General features: G+C 31.4%; 1 protein-coding gene across 1 annotated transcript; it reads right to left on the bottom strand.

Annotated features, from left to right (window-relative positions):
- Positions 1 to 2,053: 2,053 nt before the first annotated feature.
- Positions 2,054 to 7,568, bottom strand: LOC115714329 (MADS-box protein JOINTLESS). The gene is made up of 8 exons (XM_030642992.2): positions 6,636 to 7,568; positions 4,700 to 4,778; positions 3,775 to 3,839; positions 3,523 to 3,622; positions 3,096 to 3,137; positions 2,618 to 2,659; positions 2,343 to 2,518; positions 2,054 to 2,245 (listed from the first exon to the last, which is right to left on the bottom strand). Exons 1-8 carry the CDS (start codon positions 6,815 to 6,817, stop codon positions 2,227 to 2,229), a joined length of 705 nt encoding a protein of 234 aa, XP_030498852.1. The 5' UTR covers positions 6,818 to 7,568; the 3' UTR covers positions 2,054 to 2,226.
- Positions 7,569 to 10,997: the final 3,429 nt, after the last annotated feature.

Raw genomic sequence — 10,997 nt, 5'->3', positions numbered from 1 at the left:
CCATATAATTCAAATCTAAGCCCTAGTTAAAACACTATAAAATGAACATGATGCTCTCATCTCATCCAACTAATGACTTCAACCAAACCAAGCCTAGTTTTCATTCTCTGACAACTACTAAATGAGAGACACCTTCTATATTCTGATTTCGAAACCTCCTTAATTGTTCTTCATCCAATTCTCCCTTAGTGGTAGAGCGTCATGCCCACACATAACAAGTTAAGTACTCAATCATAGTGAGGAAGACGGTGGTAACTAACCCAAAAGAGAGAAAAAGATCCAAGCTCAGATCTTGATAATACTCTGCGATAGAAAGGAACAAGGGTTAGAGATCTGAGCGGAAGGAGTCATATTATTCCGCTGCAATCAATGTAAGGTTTTCTAAACTCTTATGTGTTTAATTTCATTGTTTTAGAGATATTCATATTTGGGATGTTAATTCAGCATACTTGTTAGTAAATCTAGATCCTGGTAAAATATTCCCAACAATCCCCTCCTCTTTTGTTTTGGTCTCCATAAGAAAGATACACTTCGGTTTGTATCTCCTTGCCCAAGCATGAATTGCTTTGGACGTCGGGGCTCTCAGCGTGCCCCGACAATTCCAAGATAAGAGCCTCATTGGGGAGGAGGGGGCTTGATAAGGACCGCCTCCTCGCCCACTTGAAAATTTTGAATCTCTTGGACAGCAGCATCAACTAAATTTAGTTCAAAATCCTCTGAACACGAGTCACTAACCTGCTGGCAATCTGTGTCAAATCAGTTTTGAGCCGCACCCGTATTGTTGGCCTTTCTCCGGTTAGTTCCTCTTGTACTCGACGCACCTTTCTGTCTCTTCTCCGGCCATCTTTTGGAGGAAGAATCCCCAATATCGCTGTCGACTTTCACTGCTACAAAAGTATTGACTTCAAGAGTAGGGAGGAAAGACTGTTTTCCTTGAGGCCCCTCCTCCGTGTTCTCTCCTTCTGCCTCAAGATAGACTACAGGAATAATACACATACTTGCCTTTCTCTTCTTGGGGCCCGCCAACTTTTGTCCACTCAGTGAAAGTTTTATTTCATCACTAGAAATACTCACTTGGGCCCCTTGAGCTTCAACTTGGGCTTTGTCCAAAACATTCTCCACCGCCTCCATCAAATTCACTTTATCGGGCCAGTTAACATAATTGGGCTCGGGGTGTTGATGTGGAGTTCGAGACTTGCACACTTCCTCATGAGGAATTTCCACTAATTGGTCTCTGGTAGGCCCAATATCAGCCATACAACTCAAAATAATCCCATCGTCTCTTCTCCTATTATCGATACATGTTATTGAATGGGAATTCTTGTTATTACCCGCTAGTTTCACACACTTTGTACCATGATTTTCCAAAAGGTTGGAACCATAAGGTCTAGGAAAGCGTGGCTTTCCCTAGACAGTATGACCCTTCCCCAATTGTGGGATCCTAGCCGAGCTACTACCTTCAACACCAACGTCTTTCTGAGACTGTATCTTCTTTTTCGACATGTCTCTATCCTCTTCTGTAATTACCTTCTTGCCTCTATTTTCTCCATTGCTCGCCGACACCGCTCCCCAAAATTTTCTAGTCTATTCAAGAATTTTCAGGCGAATAATTACGGATAGGCACACCCACCTTCATCCACGCACCGTAGAGAGGAACAGCACCACAAATCAGAGGATAGGCAAACTATGTTGGTCTATCACAAGACTCATAAGTATGAGCAATATATACCCACAGTTAAAACACAATGCCGAAAGTTTATGATACTTGAATTAGATCCATTCCTTTCTATCTCTAGAAATATTATATATAATTCAGTAATTAAAATCCCCTTATAAAAATAGGTCTACCTGTTGAAGTCCGGCATGGGTCCGATACCAACTAAACAATTTGTTCTTATGATCGTGTGCTTGGTATTGTGACCTCTTAAATATGGGCTTGGTCCAGCATTATTTATAAAAACAGATTAATTTGTAAATACGATCCAGACGGGTGATCAGTTTATCCATCATATATCAAAAGTAGTAAAAAAGACATCATAAATAGAATTACTTCAAGTTTAATTAATTAGTATTGGAGCTGAAAATATGATCATATATTTATATATTCGTGATACATAATTAATTAACAGTCATATTGGTTAATTATTTTGCTTGGTCAAACTTTTCTTTTTTGTAGACACTATTAATCTAACTTTGCATTTAGAGTTAGACACCCACGATCCACAATCACCCAGCGTAGGGTAGCCTGCAAAAATATGAATGTAAACATAATAATAAGGCTCAGTGCATAATTAATAATATATATTATAATTAATTAATTAACAAATTAAATATGAACTCACCCCAACTTGAGAGAGGTATCGGAAGTACTATCGTAATCTTGAGGAGGACCATTGGAGCTACATACATTGGTGACAGACTCCGATGACTGACCCTCCTCAGTAGTGATTACATACTCCGAATCAGTATTAGTAGTGGTTCCACCTTCTCTAGTTCGTCCATTACAAATCTCCACCACCTTAATTAATTAATCAATATATTATATATGTGTCTATAATAAGCAAATCGAGTAAGATCGGCCATATAAATATATATATATATATATACATATACATACTTGCTGTCTTAATCTTTCATTCTCTTCCATCAATTGCTTTCCCTGCGAAAATTAATATTAATGCCATAATGCTAGAAGTATATATATAAGAGTTCATATCACATATACGTACAAGGGCTTGATTAATTGGTAAAATAATGGTGTTATTAATTATGTCCATCATGCACCATATATTGTTTAATATAATATTTTTCCATTTTTTTTAAATTTAAAAATAAGATAGTATGCAAAACTTTGTAACATAGATTAATGTTACATTCAAATACTATCTTTAAGTATACTTTTCTTTCGATTACTTTCGCTACAATTGTAATTTAAATTTCCTAATACTTGTCTCTTTTTTTCCATATGAACAAAAGAACTTTTTAGTTCTTACAAAAAAAAAAAAAAAGATTAACTTGTTAGTTACTATGTATATATATTAATTGAGCCATTATTAATTCTTTAGCGATTCATAATAGTAACTTAATTCACTAACCTTCATTTGAAGCTCATTGATTTCCTTCATAATCTTCTCACCCTGAAGGAGAAAAATTAATAAATACTAATAAGTTGCAACAAACAAAAATTAGCTAAGTTATAAGGTTTTTCTTTTCCAATCAATTATTGAACCTGACTATTTGAGACAGTAGAATTAGAACTTTCAATCATATCTTACATTAAGATGTTGAACAGTTCTCTTTGCTTGCAATTCAGAAGAATTGATGGCTGCTCATTTTTTGAATGGAAAATATAATTCAAATAGTATAAAGAGATTGCCAAAAAATTAGGATGCAATTCAGATGAATCAATAATTCAGGCAACATTTTCTTTCAAAAAAATAAAATAAATAATTTAGATTATATATAATATCCTAATATGTACATATATAGATATTTATTTATTGAATTGGTTGATCATCTTACCTTCTTTTCAATGACTCGACTTAGTCCAACTTCAAGGGACTTCTCTAACCGCTGCAGCTCCTCTATGTTTAATCCATGGAGTTCTTCTCCTCTCAATTGCCTATATAAAATTTGGAGGTGTTTATATGTGTCTGATCAATCAATATATATATATATATACATATATTCCATTTTTTAAAAAAAAAAAATTGAAGGATAAAAAAATAAGAATTTATATCTACATAGGTATGTAAATTATACACATAAACACACCTAAGGTGATGGCTTTTCTCAGATATTTCCTTGCACAATTTAGAGTAGGTGTTGTTCTCCACTAGCTACAATATCAAACATTTAATTCATAATTGTGTGGGGAATAAAAGACATAACAAATTATTACAATATATATTTTTAAAAAGAAATATAAAATCAATGTAAATAATTTCGTATTAATTAAATGCTGAGTTGAGTTATATGCTAATATATATTGCTAATTTGCTATACATCTATCTATTTTATTTTATATTTTAAAAATTATTTTTGTTACAAAATAAGAAGATGTACAGGGTAGTACGTGCATGTGTGTTGCTCCTACATATATACACACTTACATCGATAGTATATGTAAATTATACATAGTATTAGTATCTACAGATGATGTAGTATATGATGTATTTTAGGTACAAATTATAATTAAAAATTTCTTATATGGTAGAGTGTATATAAGCTTAAAATAATTTCTAAAAATCACTAATATTTTTTTCAAAATAGTATAAAATAGATCTCGAACTCAATTTTATCAATTTTTTTTTTTATTTTTACACTTCAAAACAGTTTTTTTTTTTTTTGGTATTTTTACCGAATTCCACATAAAAACTCCTATTGCAATTAACAGAGCAACTTAAATCGCAACCAAAATCCGTATAACAACTCACATAAAAACCACTGAAAAAACAATAGTATACATATGGGGTAATTTTCTATTTTTTTAATATAATCAACCCAAGACTAATTTCTAACATGAACAAACCAAAATGGTACTTAGCCTAAAAACAACATATGCATTAATCATATAAAAAAATATAACTTTTTTACGTGCCAAAACAGAAATGCTCGAACCCAACCATAGAAACTATACCTATATATACATAATATATGCATGCACGTGCATGGAAATTAATATAATTAACAAACTTACCTGTAACTTAAGGGACGGTTGTTCGAGTTTTTCAAGGTTCGTTGAGTGCAAGTGATGCCTGTCTATAATTTCTTTCATGCTTCACAAGACCAAAGCAGACATATATATTCGAATGGTTGATTAAACATGTATGCATTTAAATATATACATATGTCATAATTAATATCATGACATTGACAAGAAATTATAATAATTATAAATTTCAAATTATAAAGATATTGTATATATATCATTCTATGCCTGAAATTTTCAGAAGTTTCATTAATGGCACTCCTGTAAATGATTAAAAAACAATATACTCCTTGATGGGGCGTATATGTCATTCAATATCTAACCTTTAAATGCAATAATTTGATTAAAAATCCTCCAACAAACTAAAGCAATTGTATCATGTATATTTCACCCAAAAATTAACTATATTAAAAATTAATTACAATACGTGAATCATTCAACATACTCATCTTCAATTTAACCAGTACTACTATATTTATGTTTTGGACAAAATATAGTTGTAGTGTACTTATTATAACTTTCTACAAATATGTAGGAAAAGCAATATGCATCATTTACTAAAAATAAAGGATATTAAATTTCCAACCAAATCTCTGAGCTTATTATACTACTGATCAGTACGTACACGGCAATTTAAATTTGGAATAGTATCCAGCAATAATTATTAAATTCCAATAGAAGTTTTTTACTCATTCCATTACGTTCGTAAGAGATCAAATTCAAGAAAGTAATTAGGTTTCTAAAAATTTTGTTACACCAAACCAAACAATATATGGCATAAAGTTATTAGTCTGGTGCATTTCATACGGGGTCTCACATTTTAATTAAATAAATAATATAAGAAGCCACAAACTAATTATAATGGTTATATAAATATACTCACCACCAGTCAGTACACGTGCTTGTATATAAATTTGTACAACTTGTACCATTAATTATATTTGCTAATAGATCCTTCATCTTTGAAGTTATTACTAGTATAGATTCAAAAACTTTTGCCAATCATAACCTTGTGCAGCTTTACTGGCATGGAAACCATGGTACAGCATTTCAAATAATATCATAATAAAGTTACAAATATATAGAGCCTTTTTGTTTAAATGGAGTTCAATAATTTTCAAATGTGAAAAGACATGAGAAAAAACAAAACATCTTATCACCAATATATAAATATGCATTGTGTATAAATACCAATAAAATTAATAATTATCACATACATTGCAAGTTGCAACTAATACCCTATGTATGTATATTCACACACATTAATTAACATTATATATATATTTTTTTTGGAGCAATTATACATATTTTTTGTAATGTTTTATGTGATTTTAACCACATTGGGCTACTTTCTCGCCCCTTCTAAAATTAGATGCTGAAAATGATAGAAGTGAGGTCTAAAAACAAAAAAGTACAAGTATACAGCATCCTATGTGGTCACCATATATATAAGAAACTATGATAATATTTCATGGAAGATTCACAGCTTTACTAACCTAATAAGGCAAAGTTAAAGCTACCTAAGAATCTTCTAGGTCATGATATATCTTCATTCTCAACAACTACCCCTACTTACTCATGCATGTTACCTTGTTTTTCTTATCTAAACAATTTTTTTTAAGAAAGAAATTGATTAATTATAGGATTAATAACTATCATTTTCTTATAAAATCTTTTTCCCCCTCTTAATATTAGAAATCTTATTATAGACTAACACAGCCCTTTTCTTTTCTTTTCTTTTCCAATATATAGAAGGCTATACATACCTATATATAACCAGCTTCTAATATTATATATATATATTAATTTATATACGTACTTTCCTTTGAAATAGAGTCACCTAATATATATATATATATTTTTCAACTCATGAATCCCCATAAATTTAATCTTATCAGATCAAAATTAAAGTAAATAAATATACCTTGTGTTTGAGTATTCAAAGAGTTTTCCAGTAGAGGAAAAAATGATGAGTCCAACATCAGCATCACAAAGAACAGAGAGCTCCTCAGCTTTCTTGACAAGACCTTTTCGTCTCTTGGAAAACGTGACTTGCCTGGCCGTCGCGTTATCGATCTTCTTTATCTGAATCTTCTCCCTAGCCATAATAATAATAATCTCCCTTCCCTATCTACCCTATTATATATTCCCAGATCGATTTTAATTACTTCAACCCTTTTTCTTCTTCTTCCTATAGCCAGATAGATAAATCTTTCTCTTCTTCTTCTACTATCTCACACAAAGTAAGAAGAAGCTTCAAAACTTAATATGTGCAAAAGGGGAAATTTTTCTATTTATGGAGCTTAATGTGGCTTATTTGGGTTAAAACAAACACATGTTTGATCACAAAAATGGCGGCATTTTGCCAAATTTAGCCAAGAATCTTACTTCCAAACCCTAAATACTAATGACTTTAGATGAATGAAAGAAAGGAAAAAAAGAAGAAAAAAAACACCCACCAATTATTGTTCTAGATCTAGAGCCAAAAATTAGAGAGAGAGAGAAAAAAAAAAAAAGGTGCTCTATCTTTATATATATAAATATATATATACTACTTTTCCACTAAGTTGAGGTTGTGAGAGCATGAAATGAAAGGAAACAAAACAAAGAAAGTAAGAACAAGAAATGAAAAGGAATTTTGAGAGAGTGGAGAAATGGGTCAGATATATAGAGAGAGAGAGAGAGAGAATTTAATTTTGGCTTTTTTATTTCTTTTTGGTGGGATTTACTTACCAGTTTAGGGTGTAGAAAATAGTTGATGATGATGTTTGTTTTTGTGCTTTTTTTTTTTAGGGGGTTTGTTTTTGTGCTTCTAATTTGGTTTTTGTGGACAAGTTTTTATTTATTTATTTATTTCTTTTTTCAATTCTGAAGTTAAAGAGAAAAGTCACCAATATAAGAGAGAATGTAATGTGTTTTGTGTGAAGAGTTGTGGAAAAAGAAAAATAATAAAAAAAAGCCTTGTGTGGTTGGAGAGAGAGACCATATCTTTTGGCCTTTAGTTGCTGTGAAACACACTACATAGGCATTTGGGGGATAATTTTACTGAGATGTTGGTAAACAAGGAGTAGCTTTATTTCCTATTTTTATTTATATTTATATTTAAGATTACTATTGAAAGAAAAAAAAAATATGTATCCTTTTAATAATTTTTTTTATGGGGCTTTGAGCTGGTTGGTTGCCCTTTTGTTGATGCAAAGAGTCATTGAAGTGACAAGTGTCCCAGCAAAAATATTATTAGATTACACTCTTTTTCTTGTTTTTAATATTTGGTAAGTACTATAGATGATGGCAGTCATGAATAAGGTGCTTTGTTTAATATAAAAAAATCCTAAACTTGTAACTAAAAAAAGAAAAAGAAAAGGTAAAGCGTTTTTTTTTAAATGTGAAGGAAATTATAAAAAAAAAAATACTTATAAGCTTATGGGTAAGTCTATAGTGAACCTTTAAGGGATATTTTGGTAAATTTTTTATTTATTTTGGTATATAAAAAAAAATTTTAATCTAATTTTTTTTCGTGATCGTATAGTTATAGTTATTTAAAATTACTTGTAAATTTTTAAAAAAAATTGAGTAGTTAAAATTTACATATTTTATTGCATGCACGATTATTTTTCTTATACACGTAGTAAGTAGTTGTTTAAACCTTATTTTCGACACTGTAAACTATTTAGAATTTCTTAAAAATTTATAAGTGATCTTTTTTTTTTTTGGAAACAGATTTCATTCATTCAAACAAACATTACACAGGATTAGGCGAGTCAAGCTGAACCGCTTGTCTCGCACAAGGGGGAACAACCCCAACCCACATGGCACTAGCTTTGTTAATCAAAGATTCATTGGCTAATACATGAGCAACTTGATTTGCTTCCCTATAAACAAAAGAGATCCCATGAACCCTTGCATCTTGCAAAAGATCTCTAATATGAACAATAAGTCCATCAACATCTCTACAGCCCCCTTCATCTTTCAACACCAAATTAACGGCCTGCAAACAATCGGTTTCCACAGTAAAAGAGGGAAGCTTCTGCTGCAACCCAACCTTGAGCCCATCTGCTATCGCAGTAAGCTCAGCATGCAGGGGAGATGGTTCTTTCCTCACTATCCGGACAGCCGCCCCACTTACACGCCCATTATGGTCACGCACAACCGAACTAGCACTTGCTAATCCTTCTCCCACTTTCACCCCCGCATCAACATTGATTTTAAACGATCCCCGAACTGGTGCAGCCCAACGAGCAGCAGCCCTCTCTGCTCCAGCCTTCTGCGAAGCATTACCATCTCGAAATTCAGCAAGAAACTTGCTGCACCATTCAACCATAGCAGTAGCCGTGGGTTTGTGTCCCCCATGGTTAACCGAATTTCTGATGTACCAAAGATTCCAGGACAGAACTAGAAAAAACTCAAAATCCTCCTTCGCCAAACTACCTGACATTCTCATCAAAAAAGCAAGAACATCCTCCTTACCTTGTCTCTTAATTTTGCCAGAGAACCCAGTAAGTTTCCACACATCACAGTTCACTCTACAACCCCATAATGCATGAAAAACATTTTCATAGGCACCACTAGAACACTGAGTACAATAAGGCTCAACTTGAATTTTCTGATGAGCAAGAGCCGAATTGGTTGGTATCCAAGAATGGGTCATCTTCCATACAAATAGCTACAACATATGCGATTAAAAAAAAAAAAAAAAAAAAAAAAAAAAAGACTAAAAATCTTTCGTGGATGCTGAAATAAATAAAAAAATCTACCAAAATGACATTTTAGGAAGGGTCTACTACATAAATTTCTAGAATTTTTTTTTTTCATTAATAGCTAAATTAGGCAAACCATGCCTTACAAAAAATAGTAATGAAAAATCTAATATTTTATAATATTTTTATTTATTATTTACCAAATAAATTCTATTATTTTTTTGTAATATTTTTATGGGTTAGCACTTTTTTGGATCCTGTACTGTTTTGTAAAAGTTATTGATTGGGACCCTGTGCTGTTTTGTAAAAGTTATTCATTTCACCATCTATTTTGTTGAATGGCAAGATAGACTTTGTGTTTTCCAAAATAGCATATAAATAGGACACTGTGTTCAATTTTTGATAATTTTTTTTTTAATATAATCAACTTAAAGACAATTCCTAACACAAATAGATGCAGTAAACAAGGTTGGCCCTGAGTAAATTTGGGCCCTAGGAAAAATAATTTTTTTGGACCTTTTTATAAAAATAAATAGTACTTTTAAAAATTATTAAAAACTTATGTATATTTATTAAAACTTTTTTTTTCATTTGGGTCCCTGATAGGAGTGGGCTTTAGGTGCAGGCCTAGCCCGCCTTAGCCTAGGGCCGACCCTAGCAGTAAACATAACTAATTTTGTCATAACACCTTTAAATTATGTTATTATTAAGTTTTATTTTGACAAAAAATAAGTTCTATTTAGTACTATTTTGAAAAATACATAATTACTGTAATTTGTCATTTAACAAAATAAAGAGTCCAATAAATAATTTTTACAAAATACAAAGTTTAAATAGTATTTACCCTACTTTTATTTAAACAATATTATTTGTCAAATATGTAATATGAAATTTTTAAGGCCACTTACTATACATAATTAATAATTTAATATCTTATGACATTAGCATTAGCATGTAATAAGTAATTAGTAAGGTCAATAAATAATTGAAAATACAACTACAAATTATGTCTAAACATCAGAATTTTATATTAAGTGTCATCATAACTTAAAAAGCATGTGATTAAATAACTTATGAAATATTATTATGTATTGGAAACAACAATCCTATTCCAAGTTCAAGACCTTATGACTCGTAAAGAGTTGTATTAAAAACAATGATCCTGTTCTGAGTGGATGATGGTGGGTGATTGGAACACAAAATATTTCCATAACAAGGCATCTGTGAAAAAATAAAAGAATGTCATTACAGAGATTATGACAGAAACTGGTCAAAAACTTTCAATTGAGGTTGATATTGTTAATGAGATTGAACAGTACTTTTCTGGTATTTTCCAAACTTTCTCACTTACTAATGACCAGATTCGGCAAGGTATTGAAGTAGTACAGTCTCAAGTCTGCTGGGGACAATGAATGCCTTATAGTTGTGTTTACTTCAAATGATATTTTTTGATCAGTCAAGGCTATTAGGGCCACCAAAGCTCATGGCCCCAATCGTTTTCATGCAATGTTCTTTTAAAAATATTGAGATGTGGTTGGTAAACGAGTTTCATGTGTCTTCTTGGCTATTTTGAATGAGGAGCGGTCTGT

The sequence above is a fragment of the Cannabis sativa genome, chromosome 4, assembly GCF_029168945.1.
Source record: "Cannabis sativa cultivar Pink pepper isolate KNU-18-1 chromosome 4, ASM2916894v1, whole genome shotgun sequence".
In the NCBI taxonomy this organism is placed as follows: domain Eukaryota; kingdom Viridiplantae; phylum Streptophyta; class Magnoliopsida; order Rosales; family Cannabaceae; genus Cannabis; species Cannabis sativa.
This window is presented reverse-complemented; position numbering and strand designations above follow the sequence as displayed.

What these genes read in the sequence shown, in the direction of transcription:
- LOC115714329 (XM_030642992.2), bottom strand. Translation starts at nt 6,817, where the DNA reads ATGGCTAGGGAGAAGATTCAGATAAAGAAGATCGATAACGCGACGGCC. An exon ending in AACCGTCCCTTAAGTTACAG is followed by an intron (nt 3,840 to 4,699) that starts GTAAGTTTGTTA and finishes TTGATATTGTAG; the next exon opens with CTAGTGGAGAACAACACCTA. An exon ending in GTCGAGTCATTGAAAAGAAG is followed by an intron (nt 3,138 to 3,522) that starts GTAAGATGATCA and finishes TTTCTCCTTCAG; the next exon opens with GGTGAGAAGATTATGAAGGA.